The following is a 17,730-nucleotide window of genomic DNA, read 5'->3' on the forward strand; positions in this document are numbered from 1 at the left end:
TTCCATAGGAGATATCGAACGCGACAGATCTGATATCTGGTTAGGATAATTATATCTGGCTGAACAAATTGATCTACATACCATTATCAGAGGCCGTCGTTTTAAATGCGAGTATCATAGATGCAATTGAGCCAAGAATAACAATGCCACCTATTATAATCTGGCTATAAATGAGTCGATTTTTGCTCCGCTCTGTTAGGTTTAAAGCATTAGTGTATAGGAGCCAGAATGCAAGACTTGAGCCGGAGCAAAGCATTGCTGTTGTTGACGCGACCAGTTGGAATATTAGGCCAAGGTCCATTCTTTTGGTTTCAAGCTCACGAAGATCCTTGACTATAGACCATGGCTCCAGCTATCATTTAAATAAAGACAGTGGCACAAAACACATGTTTCCTATCTGTCTTCTACTCATTTTTCTCTTCTACCATGCATGAAACGTATTGACCTTGATCGATATTCGATTCGTCGAACAACCTTGCTTAGTGCAGTGTTTTGACAGTTGACAGTTGAGTTTGAGAAATATTGCGAAATACCAGTGGATATTTAGTAGGTTTGCACCAAATACTACATGACATCACTGGGGAGATTCGGGCGAATTAAGTATCTTTTGTCAATTATCCGGTGGGGTGACCCACTGGACCCACCGACACCGAGGCTCAGGAACCCACCTCGTTCCCTGTAGCTACATAATTCCTGGGAGCCGTGGGTCCTCTGGGAACTATGATTCTGATTCCTAGGAGCGACCAAGACCGTGCCTAGTAAACACGCTATGGATTCTTCTGGGGCCGGATATGATCCTTGGAACGTGAGGGTCTTACTCGCATGAAAAGCGGGGATCTGGAATTGGTAACGATATTAAGGATGCAAAGTATTTCTTTCAAAAATGATGATCAACATACACGAAGCCTACCTTGGGTGCGGGAGCGATGGCTAAGGGCTCAGAATTTAGAATGGGCTGGTCGAGCTCATGCCGCTCGATTGACAATCAATACCACTGGATTTCCACTGGACTCTCCGCCTATTCTATTCGCCACATCTAAAGCCAGCATGCATGCATCCTTTATCACATCACTCGCTCCTACAGCTCTTGCCGCTTTTAGTGGTGTGCATAAGTTAGCGCCTTCCAAGAGTGAGACAACCCAATTGAATCAATAAACATATGTCATGTGGTTCAATGCGTAGCTTCGTGCGTGTCCACGTACAAAAAAGGGGCATTATGCAAAGACCACATATCTTTTATTAATATTGATGCTTCGCATAATTCCCAGCCAGATCCCAACCTAATTTCAATGAAATTTTCTTGTATTTCCTGCCATTTATCCCGGCTTCGAAGATGTTGCACGAGCGATCCTCAGGAAAGAAGATGAATAGATCAACCAGACACCATGATTATTCCTCTCTTACAATCCCCGAAGCATTGTCTAAGCTATTCGAAGCGGCTGAGATGATTGAGCTTAGGAGATCTGTCAAGCCGCACCAGAACACACGTATTGAGACTGCCTTTCATTTGGCTGATGAGCCTGGAAAAGTCCCCCACACCAAGGCAGAACAGAGACGAGAGGATTACCGAAAACTTTTAAGGGAACTCCGAACTCGCTGTGGGCCAGAAGTGGTAATTCCATGCGCCCTTGGGCTGGGTCAGACGGCGGTTGGAAACATGAGGGAAGCATACCGGCTCCGCCTCCCAGGTGAAGTAGCAAAGCACAGGGACAAATTCAAGTCCCCATTCATTAAAGGGCTCGTTCGGACTGATTACTGCAATGGTTAGTATTGGAGCCTTTGATGATACGTTGAGGATAATAACTGAATCTTCAGCTGACCGAACATCCGAGCATAACGAGCAATCAGCTGAAGGCATACAGTTGGTTCGCCATCAGCCCCAAGCTTGCTCTACTCTATCGCCAATTTCCCATCTTGAACACCTAGATCTATCCCCTGGTAACGTTATAGAGACTCCCGTCTCCGAGGTTGAAGCTTTGCAATCCGATGCCGCCTCAGTAAGGCCAAATGAATCAAAACCAAGTATGACGAATTCCTCACAGTTCCTTGACGAATGGACTAACATTGTCAGGTGCTCTTTCTGGGAGAGTATTTGCGCTTTCACATGAGGATGCTCGTGCTATTGTGATGTCCGAACATATGGCCTCGAGTGTTTGGATGACAGAACCATACGATATCGCCTCCCTCCCATTCATCACCATATCGATCACACATGAAGCGTGTCTTTTTTTCGGAGCTCAGCGCCGGCAAGTGATGTGAATAAGCAATATACATTTTCTTATTATACTTTCACGATATATCGCACGGTGATAACACCGATTGTATAATACCACCATCCGCTCTCCCATGGCATGATAACCAAACTGTCTGCATCCTCGGTTCCCACCATGCCGACCGCAGTAACCCCAAGATTGTTATTTGAAGCTTCCCCAATCTTGATCGCACCGCCAGCAGATGATATATCAACAACAACCGCAACAGTATCGGTAGGAGGCGAGGTTTGAAAGACAACTTCAACCGTTGGGCCGCGGATAAGTTTGCAACTATCGTGACCGACCTGTAGACGTTAATTATTGACCTAAACCAGCTGTATGGCGAATGTATGGCTTGCCTGTTTCTTGCATTCATCCAAAATTTCCTCTTCTGTCGCAGATTTCGAGACCTTTATCTTGCGCAGCATGCCGGAGTATCCTGCCTCGGGCAGCGAGGAGGGTTGCGATGGGCTTATCCAACCTCAAAGGGAAAACACTTGGTTGGAAATCGCTTAGTTATGGCATAGAATGCAGAGACGTCGCAGCGACTTTGTAGTAGTAGTGGCCTTCGACAGATATAGATGAAAACTAGGAGTGATCATTATTTTCAGTGGCCTTGTGTTGGGTGGGGGCAAAGGTTGGGCATCTCCCTCGGTTCGTCCAAATCATGAGCTCCTCAGGCACGTGACTTTGGGTATCGTTAACTTGTCAAATTGTACTTCACTCGAATAAAATGATCTTGAAGAAGAAAAGAGTCATCCTTGAACGGTGTTGTTTGAGAAATATTATCTTGTCTTTCTCCGTATTTGAATATTATAGCTGTAGAATTTACTTAGTAGTTCGAACGGAATTCTAGTGGGATTTCGGTGGAATTTCCGTGGGATACCTGCATGACGCCACACTGTATGCATTAACTAATGCAGCTCAGCTCTCGTACCTTTGTCCTCGAGCAAACGATGCGACTTGAAAAGAAGTAGGGATGAAGATATAAATGAGAGCAGTCACAACCCTTTCTTGTTTTATCTCAACTACGAATATCATATCTTTCGGTTCTTTTATACGGAATGAACGCTATCAGCGGAGATGGTTCATACCACAGCCCTTCCCAGATGTCCCTTATGGATGTTCTTTTTCCCGGTTTCAGTATGGCCTCTGCCTCTGCACAGCAGCTGCTTGCCGGTAACCTGGACAGCTATACTCGACTCCTTTGTACCCTAGGAATGCTTGTCCTCTTCATTCGCTATGCAGTCCGCTATATTGGGGAGCTAGTAAGAAGCTACTTCAGTTCGTAATTCTTCCCTTGTGATGGGATGAGTCTGACAGCCAGCAGCTTCGACAATCCATGTCTCATATTATGACGAAGCGTATGACATGCTAGTCGATTGGATAGCTCACCAACCGTTTGTCCGCAACGCTCACTCAATAATTGCTCGTGTGAGAACTCCACAGCGAACAACCATCCAAAAGCAAGAAAAGAAAAAGCCTTTGACCTTTTCGCCTTGGGATGGATCTTTTCCTTTTTGGTATAAGGGACACCTGCTCATACTTCACTGCGCTGTCAAAGACCATCGAGAAGACATCTACATCTCCTCCATTGGCCTTTATCCAAATATTCTTAAACAGCTCGTTGAAGAGTGCCGAGGAAATTACCTTAATAACATTGACAAAAAGATCACTGTCTTTGAGCACCGTGAAGGGGACTGGAAGAAAACCAGGTTGAGACCAGTTCGACCCGTCTCAACAGTCATTATGGACAAAGAAGTACAAGATGGCCTTTTAAGAGATGTGAAGGACTTTCTGAATGAAGATACACAGAAGTGGTACGCCGACCGCGGCATTCCCTACCAACGAGGATACCTTTTATATGGACCTCCTGGAACCGGAAAATCCAGCTTCAGTCTGTCCCTGGCCGGGGAATTTGAACTGGATATTTATACGCTTCAACTGTCAGGGATTTCTGACAGCAAGCTGATGAAGCTATTTTCTGAGCTTCCGCCGCACTGCATCGTTCTCCTAGAGGATGTGGACGCCGCTGGGATGGGGCGTAGGGACGACTCCGATACAGACAAAGAGGACAAGTCAGCCTCTGCAGTCACCCTATCCGGTCTTCTAAATGTTCTTGATGGTGTGTCGTCTCAAGAAGGTCGGGTGCTTGTTATGACGACCAATCATATCGAACAACTGGATGAAGCACTCATTCGGCCTGGCCGCGCAGACAAGAAAGTGCATTTCCAGCTTGCCGATAAGAAGATTTCCACTCAACTTTTTCACACGGTCTTCAAGCAGACGGCAGAGCACAAGGAATCAAAGCATGAATTCGGCGATGAGGCGATTGAGAGATTTGCCAACGAATTTGCTTCCAAGGTGCCAGACCAAGTTTTCAGTCCAGCTGAAGTTTTGTCGTTCCTATTGGAGCAGAAGAACTCGCCTTTTGGCGCTGTTACTTGTGTTGAAAACTGGGTAGCGAAGACAAAGGCCGGGAGCCAAGTGAAGAGAGAGGGCTCCTGGGTACAAGAAGGACGTTGAGAACTAGGAAGAGAGGGCACCCGCACAATGGAGAGGCAAAGGGGCATAACACCGCGACGATATTTGGTTTGTGGACAGGACTGACGAAACCTGTGTCGCCGATTGGATGTTGGTTTAATGTTTGAGGCGTTCACTATTTTTCTGGTTATTTTCCTTGCCCTTTAGGTACCTTGCTAACCTGCCAGTCTTTTTCTTGGACCATCGATCTTAGGCCCCCACTCTTTCAGTTGTTTCCCATACTTTCACTCCTTAATTTGAACACATTTATCAACCTGCAACTCGTATTAGCCAGTGTTCAATATGATTTGTTGTCATGAGCACCCGACCTTCTTGAGATGGCATTCTAGCAGGCTGGTTCAGCGTAGGCAGTGCTAGTTGCAGGAACGCATAATTATCTTGCATTATGCGATAGCTAAGCTAATAATGTAAACATAATTTCTCCCGTCCCATGATCTGACGGTACGGTCGTCAACCGAGTCGACTAACGCGATGGTCTGTGGCCTGACGGTCGTCATATGTAGGCAACTGTCAAGCTAGACAAGAGCTTTTGCTTGCTTTCCCCGCGCCGACGCGATGACCACGCCAGATATTGCCAGAAGTTGATTCAAGAATCCGACGGCGCTTCAACCATTTCATATCCTCCAAGTCAATGACAATTAACTGGCCACTGAGGTCATCCCACAACATATTGCGCCACTCACTATCATTGTGGACAACTCCGTGTGACCGGAGCACGGTCAGAACTTTCTTGCGCTCCTGATCGAAGGAACTGGAATTCTCATCATTGATTATATGCTGAAGTCGCGATCCTGACCAGCTCAAGACCATCATCTGGGCAATTAATTCACCATGGTACCAATACGCGACCCGTGGCTGAAAGGATCCAAGACAGACGGGGATCTGATTTCCTTGCAAGCTCCTGAGGTGACGATAATTGTTCGCCTCCGCTTGAAGGCGATGCTGCTTCTCCATTGTGGTAGCTTTAATGACAACAGTGTACCCGTGTGATAGAAGGGTAGCTTTGACGAGGTAACCTGTCCGACCACAGACGTGAAGTTGTTCAAACCCATGGTTTCGGTTTCTGGCAAGTTGACAGTGAAGCCGTCGTGTGAACTCCTGCGGCCCTATAGAGTGTCTCTGGCCGCCGTGGAGTTTCCAGTTGGGGCATTCTTTATCCAGAGATTCTCGGTTGACGATGCCGCGGATGCAGGCAATTGTGCAGTAGGGTCGTGTAGATTGCCCATCTTTTCGAGAGGTCTGTTTGTTGTCCCGACCGGCTCGTCTGCTTTCGCTTTCCTTAGTTGATTGGCGGTTGTTCCCTCGGCCGCGGCTCGACCTGCTGCGAGCCGCTGCAGCGATGGATGGCGAATGCGATTCTTCATCACTGCCGCTGCCTTCGGTCGACGAATGCTTTGGAGTAGACATGTCTGGTTTGCAGCGAGCACGGGATCGTGTATTGTGCGTCTTCGGCTCTAGTTTCCAGTGCGAGGGTCGATAATTGGAGGCTCGTCGGTCTTTACGGAGAGTCTCGGGGATTTTTCTCAACACATCCAGGTATTCGACCTCCCAGGTCCTTAGCTTATCGTGTGCCGCATCATGCCACTCTTGAGACGGAGCTTCGGCGGCTAGCGCTTGGAGGGTGAATGCAAGCACCTGACCGATGGCGGTCCGGTGGAGGCGCAATTCATCGTCCGCCTGCACGTCCTGATTCGGGATACACATGAAATATTGAACAACTGTGGGATCATCGTCCGGGATATGGAGAAAAACAAAAGCCTCCCCCGTGCAGATGTAGCCGTATTGAACCCCACTGTCGATCATATATGAGAATATCTGAGTGACCACAGCGGCGACGAGGCAGGTGGCATAAAACTCAAACGTGTCTCCTTCCTGGTTAATGACATCGCGAGCTAGATCCATCTGGTGTAGACCCGCCACCAATTCGGGGATTGTCACCTTATGCGGCGCTTTGAACTCCACCGCATATACTGGTATTTGTCGTTCATCAGCCACAAGGTGCACGCAGAACTGGTCGGCACGACGATTGCGTCTTCGTGCAGTGCCATCCCTCTTTTTCCCCTGTGCCGCTCCTCTTTCCCTTCCTCTGCCTCTCCCAGGCCTAGTGTTCGCGAGTCGTTGGGGTGTTCGCGCGTCCTGAAGATTCATTTGCTCCAAGCTGTTCTTCAGCGAAGTTTCCGATGGGTTCGCGCGGTCGTAAAAGGTGACTTGACCCTGGATTCCAAACTCATGCCGAAAGACTTCTTCATCTCGCAACGCCTTGATAACCATTTCAACAAAATTATCCACCGTGTCTCGCTCAAAATTTCGAAGGGACGCTTCCGAATAAATCGGCTTGTTCTGGATATTCATAACGACATAATCTATTTGGGTATCAGAAGGGAAGAGGGGGCGCGAGGTAAAGGCAGCCGTGCGGTCGAATTTGCTCCAGACTTGCTCCTGGAGCTGAGGGAAATCAAGCCAAGGGACTATGCGCTTGGGGTAAAGTCGGTTCACCGGGTCGGTCGCATCGCCCTGGGTCGTGAGGGTCGCATCCGTCTCAACTCGGATCGCTTGAGATAAAGAGTTGTGACAGCGATCGAGAAGGCGAAACAGTGTGTTGGCCTGCACTCGCCGCTCTGCCTCTTCTCGCGCCTTCCTCTCTTCTTCTCGCGCCTGTCTCTCCTCCTCAAGCTGACGTCGTAGCTCGGCGATTGTTTCTTCCATCGCTTGTTGAAATCAGTATTCAGCAAGTAATCGAATGATGCAAATCGAAGTCAACATAGTAGGGGTTCGCTGTCTGGCGCCGGGGAGTGGCCCGTCAGAGCGGAATGCATCCAGATGTTTACCAACCAGCTTACTCACCCTTTTGGCTAGAGTCGATTCATGCCTCAGGCACCAAAGGCACCAACACGCTTTGGCCTTTTGAATTCAGTCCTTTACTTTCTGGAATATACGTCGACTCGATGGTTTCGGATTACTCTGGACGACATTGAGAGCGACACTAACAGTATTCAGTATCCTTGTATTTTCGACAATCCGGTCCAGATCACAAGACTTAGCCAGCAACTGGCCACAGTATTCTTTCAAGCAACGATATTGTCCCTTCCGCGCCAAAATGCAGTCATCGAAAAGGTCACTTTCTATGAAGGTCACGATTCTCCTACTCAGAGATTTGTCATTCCTCATAACGAAACACTTAACATAGTTATCGTGAAGATTATCAGAAGCAGCTCTTCAAATGTCCGAAGCTGACTGAAAGCGAACACATTTTCAATCCTTTAACATACGCCTTGCTGCGACAACCCGCGGCAGGCCTGACAGCACTCGCACATAGGAACATGTGTTTAGAGCGAGCTATGTACATCGGGCAAATGAATTCATCATCATTACAAGTGCCGATACAGCACCAGACCCGGTACCATAACAAGAGGACCAACCACCGATCCATTCATGACAGTACTGCAGTTACCGATCAATTTGCTGGTCCACCAACTCCGCTTTATTCCATCTATGGTCATGCTATGCTAGCCTGAATACAAACTCCTCAAGCTCATCATACGCCTTTTCCACATTGTCATTGACGATGATCTTGTCATTGCTCTGAGAGTCGGCATATTCAAGTTCGACTTTAGCCTGTGTGAGTCTCTTCTGAATATCCTCCTCGTTCTCGGTGCCTCGACCCCTAAGACGCGTCTCGAGTGCTTCAAAGCTTGGTGGTTTGATAAAAACATACCGCGCATCTATGCTAGGATTTGCCTTCATCTGCTTAACACCCTGTATCTCAATATCTAACACCACAACTAATCCTTTGCTGGCTTGCTCATCAATGGTTTGTTTGCTCGTGCCGTAGTAGTTGCCACTAAAATATGCGTGTTCCACAAGAGCACCATTGGAGCGAAGAGAGGAAAACTCGGAGGGAGAGACAAAGAAGTAAGCGACGCCGTCGATTTCGCCCGGTCGCGGCTTTCGCGTGGTATGGGATACAGTGAATCCAAATGTATTAGGGTGTGCGTCAAAAAGTTTCTGGACCAGTGTCCCTTTTCCGACACCTGAAGGGCCGGAGATGACGATGGGTCGGAGATCTTGAGGTGCTGCCGTGGATGGTGTTAGTTTGGGTCCTGAGGACCAGGTTTAAAATGTTGAAGTTGAAGACATACATGAGACCATCTCGATAAAGAATCAATTTGTTTCACAGAAATCAGTACCACTTTCGCTCCCTGACTGTAAGCAGGCCCCTGAACGTGGAATCGACTTCGGTTTTTCTCAGACGGGCACTCGTTCTCGCTTAGGTCATGTGCAGCCCCACTTTATGCTAACATCACATAGCACCCTCATTAAGTTACCATTATCCAGCATTTCGATACGGAGAAAAGCAAAGCGAAACGACGAGTCCATCCATCATGTCAAAATTCAAACCAGAGTGCACCAATTACGAATCGAAGATCCCGCCATGTCGACGCAATTGGTGAGCCTTCAACTGTGCACACGGAAATGAAGGATCACAATCTAGAGTGAATTGGCGCAGCCTGAAACGTGCAGCCGGGGCAATGATTCAGGTATTTACTTTGGTACTAGTTTTGCCGCTGTGCGCTCGATCCTATCAACAGTGAGTCTTAGTAGCGTCCAAGAATGATTGGACCAAACGCGCACAACGGACAAAGGAAGAGAGGGGAGGTCGCTTGTAAGTTCAAAGGAATTTCGCTCGCCTAAGAACGAGTATTGCTGAACAGGAACCTGTGCTTTGCAGGTATACTCAAGCAGAAATAGGTGACATGGATTGCCAGGAATTTGTTGTTAAGCTTGTTCTATGATATTACCATTTCGTCTTGATTCGTGGCTATGTGATATTAATATTTATAGATGTTATTGTTGCCATGCCGCTGACTACGGCTTTGGTGATCTATATTTGATGATGAAACCTGTTCTGTGTTTTGCCCATAACAAGTGACGTCGGCCTAGGAGCGTTATTGTTCTCTCTATTACGTATTGGGGTAAGAGGCTAGCCACTATGTGGAGATCGGCCCGCAGAAGACACATACGCGCGCGGTTTCCTGGGGAAATTGGAAATGCTCACTTCGCGTTCTTGGCAATTTTTTTGGGGCTGGCGCCTATCTTAGCGTTATCACAATGTCTATGACTAGGTCCATCAAATCCGAGCTGTCTGCCGCTGAGGCATGCTTGACCCCACAAAGGCGCTTCCAGACGCCTAGTCATTGGACAGGTGAAAGGTTTGGGAAATTGGAAATGCTCACTTCGCGTTCTTGGCAATTTTTTTGGGGCTAGCGCCTATCTTAGCGTTATCACAATGTCTATGACTAGGTCCATCAAATCTGAGCTGTTTGCCGCTGAGGCATGCTTGATCCCAAAGGCGCTTCCAGACGCCTAGTCATTGGATAGGTGAAATGTTTGGGTAAGCGCCCAGTCATTTTCAGCCTTGCATCAGCGCTTAGGCAATAGGTTTGGTGGTCTGAACCATGTATAAGATCCGACGTGTCCGCTCATCTACGAAACATCTCAAAATCAACAACACAATTTGAAACAAACTTGAACCTCACTTTCTTTTACACTCCACACTTTCAATACAATCACAAAATATTCACGATGTGCGACCGAATTTGGGAAATCTGCAGCCGATGTTTCGGCCAAATTGGATCCGTGACCGTGCGTCGATGCGGCAAATTCCCTTCTTGTGGAGGCGAGGTCGACGAGCCCTACTCGCAGGGAAATATGTGCTCCGATTGCCGAGCTAATGCTCCGCCCCTCCTGTGTATGCCACCCACAATTTTGAATACTACAAACAACACCTAACGTCTTAGCAATCTAGGATGAAAATCATTTCCGGTCGATCTATTGCAAACATGGGATGTTGAAATGGGTCAGTTATTTGCTAGGGTGTGCGGGTGTTTGCTGTTTACAGAAATGGGAGTCGGTAGTCACCTCCGGGTTGGGTCGGCGAAGTCTCATCTCACGCTCGGGGAGACTGCTGCAGAGCTAGATATATTGCCGTATAGTTGGTGACCATTATCTTGTTTGCTGCTTTTCCTGTTGTCTTTGTGCATAGTCCTTAAAATATCTGGTAGCCGGGCAAAATTCGCATCGAATTTTCTACTGTAACCAATAGTGTCTCAGAATCCTTCCAGACCAAAGTCCCTTCTCCCCAACGCAGACGACAGAATGCAAAGGGATGATGGATCTGATTGCCAGTTCTCAAGAACATCGAATCCTTGGGATATTGGGGAAAGAATACAAAAAATAGATCCTGTCGGTTCACATTATCTCCAACTAGAACCGACGACGATCATCACATGGTTCGCGAAAGCTCCTAGAACTTTCGAGTAGCAGACCAACCACGCATTGCACTTCCTGTACCTGCTCCCGGAATAGCAACCCAAGGCCAATAGAGAATGCTGGATGCCTCGGATTTCTGGCATTTACAGTGACCTAGTTATAGGGAGGACACTAGTGAACATCGGTAAAAGCAGCAATAAGCGCAGTTCCTTGTTTGCTATACAGAACTTGAACCGCCTTTGCGCATTGCCTCTATAGCTGTTAACGATTTACCTAAACGAGGCTGGCTCACCCTAGCTTCCCTGTGGTAGTTCGCCGCGGGAGAAAATCGACACTGGCATCCAGGTCAAGAAGCGATGAAGGTGCTCGAAACACACGGAGTGAGGTGTTGCCAATTTCGGTCTAGTGGCACTCTCAAGAGTAAGAGATACGCTAACCATATCCGGCCACTTTCGTCGATAGGGCTGTAAATCGGCGGGACAGCCAGTAGGGTTACCGAGTTCTTCTCCCATACGACGGGTCCGGCCCTACTCCAAGGTGGAGAAAGGAGTAACCACGAGCCAATCATAAATTAGAAACGCTTTGCTCCTATAATAACGAAACCGTTCCTATTACGGATTAGTGTTACCCGCGCAACCGAAAATACCGGCAGCGCGACTTCTCCCATCGACTTCTCTTGGTAAGCACTGGAGCATAACACAGCGAGCCATGGAGGAAAATCTTCAGTCTTTGACGGCAGGCAAAGTTCAGGAGTTGCTTGTAATCTGCGGAATCGGCGACTGCAACGATGAGCCTATTAAGCAACACATCCTAGGCATTTCTGACTTTGGTGAGCCCCTGGATTGATGCCTGGGAGACTATTTCCACTGACATTAAAAGTCCGCGAAATGAGACTGCGGGTAGGAATAACAGATCTACCACCTCTTCTTACTCCCAGAGCTAGTCCGAATCCCGAGGCAACGCGTGGTTCTTACCGGTTCCTCCCAACACCTGAAAAACGAAGTAGAGCGGACTACAAGGGGCTAGATGTGCCGTCTCACAAGAAGAAAAAGAGAAACAAAGCCAAATCGAACAAGGCTACTACCAAAGATATGGCGCAAGAGGCGGATGACGCCGTAGCAGTTCGGGAAGGGGACATATCAGCCGAACCTCCATCGACGACTGAAGCGAACGCGGCGATGAGCATACCTCAGGCTGGGATGTCCTTGACTGACATGTACACCTATCGAGGCGAGAAAGCGCCGCGCAGTATCGTCGAGGACATACTTGTCAACTGTATCAAGCTTAACGATCCACTTGGAAGATACGGACACCGGTCAAAGCAGGCAAATATGACAACGAAGGTTGAAGAGATCCAGAGTTTCGTGGATGACATTGTCAAGTTGCAATACCCCGATGCAGTCCAACTAATCAAGCAGGAGAATGCATTCTCGGCAAGCAAAAGTATCCAGTCTCGATTCAACGAGACCGTGTATTGGGAAATCATCAAGAAAGGCGCCGAGCTTCTTAACCCAAAGGATTTGCCAATCTCCAAAGGCCCTCTTGATGAATTCACGATGGCCGAGAAGGTCGCCACCGAGCGCTTCATGAGGGAAGCGGGTTATGGACTTAGCCTCGCTAATCAACGCCAGTGCCGTCTTTTCTGGAAACGACTATTCGAGATGCGGAACGCGGGTGTTTACAAAATCCTCTTGTATCGCACAAAGGAATTCGACCGCTTCTGTAAAAGCTACTCATCAGAAGCTGGGGCTTCTTTGGTAAGGATGGTCCGGGACTGGGAAGGAAAGTATGGCTTCCATATCAAACAGCTGGAAGAGCGTGTGGCCGAGGAGAGCAAGGGCGATCTCACAGGAAGACTATGGCTGAGCCAGCCGCTTGTAGCGGACAGACTAAGTGTTCCTGAAGTTGCGTGGAACAGCGCTATCAACCCGTGGTCCTCCAGCGTAGAGGAAACAGTCTTCCAACTGAGCGGATCACACGAGCCGTCAGCTGTACCGCTCGGTGGGTTCTTTGACCTGCAGCCAAAGGCAGAAACAACGCGAAACAAGTCTATCTTTGTTACCCTTCAACCCAAAGATGATGTATTTCTCAAAGTTTGTCCCATCATTTCAGTTCAGGAAGGAGATACCCTCGGGGTATTTGCTGGAGTGATTCGGTACTCTTCAGAATGTAGCGTTGTCTACGGTATACCTGGTCCTGAAGAAAATCTCTGGTTGGATTACTCCACAGTGACTGGGGTACTAAACTTCATGAGGGTATCAGCTCCTGGGGGTGACTCCAATGTTCGTCTTCAGTGGGAGCTCATCGATGGACGGAGCGAAGGACAAGTGCATCTCATGTGGAGAGTCTCCGTTGTTGCTCTTCGGGCAATCCAATCATTCGAGGAAATTGTTCGCGCTGCCCCTCAAAAGGAACAATATCTCTTGCACCAGTCGCCAGCTTGCGCAAAGCGAGGATATACGAAATATCGAAGTTTCTGATCCCTTTTTTAATGTCCTTCTATCTGTGCATTAAATAGATCAATACATGTCAGCGAAATCCCGACTTGGTAGCTTGAAGAGCAAAATTCAGAAGTATAAGGAGAAGATTGATAATATTCAGGGAAGTTTCAGTTCCGATGATAGCATCCATTTCTGATATTGATCTAGCATATATGCGCATCTTTAAAAACATTTGTATCCAATAATTTCATGATACAATATGTCACTTTAAAATATCAGTACCACCTTTTTCCGTTCAAGATAGGCCGGGATTCTAATGCTGGATTTGCTCTTGCAGAACCAAATGAGTTCGATAGATGAAGCTCGCCTCTTCTAGGTTGAAAAGATCGAGTGGTAGTTTATCGAATGTGCTATGAAAACGTCTTAGCATTGATAGCCTGCAAGCTGCAATTGAAAAAAAGACAGTAGCATATTCCTACCTTGTTGCCGAAACCACTAAATAAGACGAAGGTTGATCAAATGGTCGGCCAAGTCATAGGAAGAGACAGCAATATGCTGCCCTCGACCATTTCTGAAGGGTTGGTGGAAGTCGCACGCTCCTAGCCTGCAAGCAAAAAACAAGCCCCGTGGAACGCGTTTTTCAGAGCCTGCCAAGTATGTCTTGCTGGATACTTCGCAATGGCAGGATGGGTTGGTTGGATCATTGCCTCGGTCATCAATAAAGCAAAGAAACTTGTCGCAAGGAAGGCATTTATAATAATGCCGACCAGCGTTTCCTTTGCGATTTGTGGTACGTGTGATTTTTTCGCTGCCCAGGCAATCGCATCTAGTACACCTCGGTGGTGTATCCGGAGGGGGTGCAAGGCGAATGGGTCGTATGCTTGCTAGGTCAAGAGAGAGGGTAACCTGCAATGTATTCATTAATAAAGCCCTAGTTCAGATGGCTATGGACTTTCTTACTGTCATATTGCATATCCAAGGCTACCAGTGGCTGCAAAGAGGGTAAGGCGTAGTACAGCGAAAGTGTACGGCGAAGGACGAACGCACGTTAACTTGTGCGGGCCTCGCTATATATACATTTGTTCGGTGAACAAAACTAGCCATTCGGTAAAGAGACTGGGATATTTGGACAATTGTGGGGATTTCTTCTGTTTGCATGGAAGATTCTAGCTGTCACCGGAGATACATATACGAAACAAGGTCGATGACCTTGCATTGGTAATATGTGGGAATATAGGCAGTGTAGAGTCACAAAATAGAACCAACTATTCGGCCCTATACAGTACTTCCGGAAAGTTGGTGTCATCACCTCTTTCATTGTTTCGCCACCCCTGGCGCCAAGACCCACTAACCTGTATTAGGGTACTTATCGGAATATTTCTACCTTCTGCATTCCTCTATTTACGAACAAGCAAGAGCGTCTCTCAAAGATCGTGCTAAGGCAATTCTTGCCTGATGAGTGGCATACACCATGTTAACGCCTCGCTAGATTTGATATCAGGTTTATATGCCGTATTCATCTACACTATGACGGGAGCCATCTTGTACCATCTTGTACCTTAGGCATCTCCAGATTGTCGATACCCCAGGATTTGTGCCTAATGGATATCGCTAGACGCAGTTAGAAGAATACAAATTTACTTAGTTTCTAGTAGCATTACTACCTACCAACACCAGTTGTATATACGAGTGGAGGGGGAATGGGCGACGACTCCTCCAGTCAGACCTGCGCGATCCGGCTAGCCTCTCTCTAGCGTAGTTCAGAGTGCCACTAGACCTAAATTGGTGATACCAGTACAGCTTTGCCCGCGTCATTTGAAGAGTTCCGCTGCCAGGGGCATGTCCAAGGTTGGTTCTCTCCTTCAAATTCCTAATATACACACATGTTCGACGGCACATGTTCTGAGAAATACTTGTGTATATTGAGGATGAATGTTCACACATCCGGCCTTTCGCTGCACATTGACACATAAGTAGTTTTTGGAGAGTGATCTGGGGACAGCTAGCGTCCTACCGTAGAAGGTTCCAAAAATACAAGATTTCGAAATCTTAACAGCATGGGTTAGAACATATCCATGATCATGATGGCTCCCAGACCTTTAACTTAACCGGGCCGACCCGTTCCGAACTGGCCCAATCCGATCTAATCCGACATAGACTGCCAGGGTCGAAATTTTTTCTTGCTGTAGACCTGGGGTGTATCAGGGTATCAGGGCTGCACGTGATCTAGTGACTGGGTGGAGGATTTGCTACTTTCTGGCCAATCATATTATTTACACTACCTCAAGTAAAAGGTGCACCAATTTTTTCAACAGCAGCTTCCGCTTTCACAGCCTCTGTTTAAACACCTGGGTTGTGGAATATTTGATTGCAACGTCACCGCCCGCCATCTTTCTCCATGTGTTGACCATCCCGTTGAATCCATACTTGACAGCTTTTCTTGTCTTTAGACCAGTGCTCTTCAACCAGATTAATATCTATGGTAATGGAAATTGACCAGATGGGCAAAAGACTTGTGGGGTTTATCAAAATCGTCCCGCAATAATCAACCATATGAATGTCTGTTTGACACTGTATGTTTAGAGTTCTGTTAATTAGTTTGAACCGAAATATCCGTCAGTGTTGAACCGTTAAACAGAAGAGAACCGCACTGTTTGTAGTAACACATCAACAAAAATTGTTGTGATATGCCCACCGTCAGTTGGCCACGTTTGGTCTATCGATGGTGGACATAAACATTTTTAGAGCACAGTTGAGTAACGCAATCTACCCAGGTGGGCCAGCCACAGCATTCCGCCGTGTTGGCCCTAAGTATTGTACAACACGAAAAATGGCTAATTTCGTTACTGTATACACGTAGACTCCCCGACACTGTTTGGTGTCCCGCTGCCTCTACTATCTGGGGGCGGCGATCCACTCCCCATCATAGCCAATCCAAGCCATATGCTACTCGCACTTTTCGATGTCCCGCGGCCTTCACCATTCGGGGGAACAGTCTAATCGTTGCAGCACCTTTTTGGGCCATACCTGCCTGTGAAAGAGGGCTGCAATCGCTATATGGTGACGGCAGTTTTACGATGGCGGTTAACTTGCTGTTTCAGTGGTCGTTCATAACGTTAATCAACACAAGACAACGGTCCCTTCACGCAAAGAAAATCGTGGCTTCTTTGTTCACATATCAAAGGTTCAAAGGTTCAAAAATCCAACTTTTCGCACTTGTATTTTAAAGTACATAGCACCTGTTTTTATTGAGTTTCTCTTGTAAATCAGCCTTTATAAGCGCCACCTTCAGCCTCTGATCTGTTATAGACCGTCGCTTCCTCAAAAGAGAAAGACATCAGCTTACAATGGCTGCTTTGAAAACTACGCGATCCAAGAATTCATCGACGAGAAAATTGATGCACCAAAAACAGTATCGTCGCAAGGCAAATATGCTGAAAAAGGCATCTGAATATAGCAAGATGTGTGATGCAGATGTATGCGTGGGTATTCGCATGCGGGAGACTGGTCAGGTGCATATTTTGTCGGCGGATTCTTCGGGCTTTTGGGCTTTTCTTACTTCGCAATTGGTATGTAAACTACATGGCATCATCTACCAGGCGGAGCGCTGACTTGCCAGAGCTCTCATTACCCGACTCCGACTGTGATGACAGATCGTGATTTGGAGAAAACCAGGGAGGAGACAGTTTTCAGGGAGCAACAATAGGCACTTTATAACGCAGTGCTGTATACTAAGTGTATTACAGCCCGTCTTGCAGTATGTTTTTGCCTGTAGACCTTTTGTGAAAAACAGTTGTTGCTTTTCCTTTCACTCTCGTACTTGCTATGTCAAGAAGTATATCAGAGGGTGTGCCAAGCCAAATACCACAGTAGTCCACAATATCATTGCGAGCTTCATGAATAAAGCAGGAAGAAGCTCGAAGCTTGACCGGGAAGAGCCGCCAAACTGGGGCAGGGAAAGGAAGATGAGCCGCCCTGCAATAAACTATATCACGAGGTATAACTACACCTTAGAGTAACAACGCTTCCAAGCAGCGATATGGGTGTCTGAGTATTAAACGTGGTAACGCTGAACGAGTTGTTGCTTCCGGTATAAAGATTAGTCATCCTACTGGTGAAGTCTACTATCCTGGGAGTATAAAGCACTGTGGTAACGCTGAACGAGTTGTTGCTTCTGGTATAAAGATTAGTCATCCTACTGGTGAAGTTTAATATCCTGGGAG

At 47.2% G+C, this 17,730-nt stretch overlaps 6 protein-coding genes across 6 annotated transcripts; 3 read left to right on the plus strand and 3 right to left on the minus strand.

Moving 5' to 3' along the window:
- Nucleotides 1–2,281: 2,281 nt before the first annotated feature.
- On the minus strand, nucleotides 2,282–2,680 carry N7515_007514 (uncharacterized protein; the record flags this gene model as incomplete). The annotated part of the gene is made up of 2 exons (XM_056668258.1): nucleotides 2,282–2,557; nucleotides 2,585–2,680. The coding sequence occupies 2 exons, from the start codon at nucleotides 2,678–2,680 to the stop codon at nucleotides 2,282–2,284; spliced, it is 372 nt and encodes a 123-aa protein (XP_056521854.1).
- A 681-nt stretch (nucleotides 2,681–3,361) lies between these two features.
- N7515_007515 (uncharacterized protein) lies at nucleotides 3,362–4,778 on the plus strand (the record flags this gene model as incomplete). The annotated part of the gene is made up of 2 exons (XM_056668259.1): nucleotides 3,362–3,536; nucleotides 3,583–4,778. The coding sequence occupies 2 exons, from the start codon at nucleotides 3,362–3,364 to the stop codon at nucleotides 4,776–4,778; spliced, it is 1,371 nt and encodes a 456-aa protein (XP_056521855.1).
- Nucleotides 4,779–5,306: 528 nt separating this feature from the next.
- N7515_007516 (uncharacterized protein) lies at nucleotides 5,307–7,502 on the minus strand (the record flags this gene model as incomplete). Its single annotated transcript, XM_056668260.1, has 1 exon — nucleotides 5,307–7,502. One exon carries the CDS (start codon nucleotides 7,500–7,502, stop codon nucleotides 5,307–5,309), a length of 2,196 nt encoding a protein of 731 aa, XP_056521856.1.
- A 795-nt stretch (nucleotides 7,503–8,297) lies between these two features.
- N7515_007517 (guanylate kinase) lies at nucleotides 8,298–8,945 on the minus strand (the record flags this gene model as incomplete). The annotated part of the gene is made up of 2 exons (XM_056668261.1): nucleotides 8,298–8,869; nucleotides 8,936–8,945. 2 exons carry the CDS (start codon nucleotides 8,943–8,945, stop codon nucleotides 8,298–8,300), a joined length of 582 nt encoding a protein of 193 aa, XP_056521857.1.
- A 2,829-nt stretch (nucleotides 8,946–11,774) lies between these two features.
- Nucleotides 11,775–13,546, plus strand: N7515_007518 (uncharacterized protein; the record flags this gene model as incomplete). The annotated part of the gene is made up of 2 exons (XM_056668262.1): nucleotides 11,775–11,895; nucleotides 11,946–13,546. 2 exons carry the CDS (start codon nucleotides 11,775–11,777, stop codon nucleotides 13,544–13,546), a joined length of 1,722 nt encoding a protein of 573 aa, XP_056521858.1.
- Nucleotides 13,547–16,854: 3,308 nt separating this feature from the next.
- On the plus strand, nucleotides 16,855–17,213 carry N7515_007519 (uncharacterized protein; the record flags this gene model as incomplete). The annotated part of the gene is made up of 2 exons (XM_056668263.1): nucleotides 16,855–17,076; nucleotides 17,127–17,213. The coding sequence occupies 2 exons, from the start codon at nucleotides 16,855–16,857 to the stop codon at nucleotides 17,211–17,213; spliced, it is 309 nt and encodes a 102-aa protein (XP_056521859.1).
- Nucleotides 17,214–17,730: the final 517 nt, after the last annotated feature.

This window comes from Penicillium bovifimosum, assembly GCF_028826915.1.
Source record: "Penicillium bovifimosum strain IBT 22155 chromosome Unknown utg000005l_segment0_segment0, whole genome shotgun sequence".
Taxonomy (NCBI): Eukaryota; Fungi; Ascomycota; class Eurotiomycetes; order Eurotiales; family Aspergillaceae; genus Penicillium; species Penicillium bovifimosum.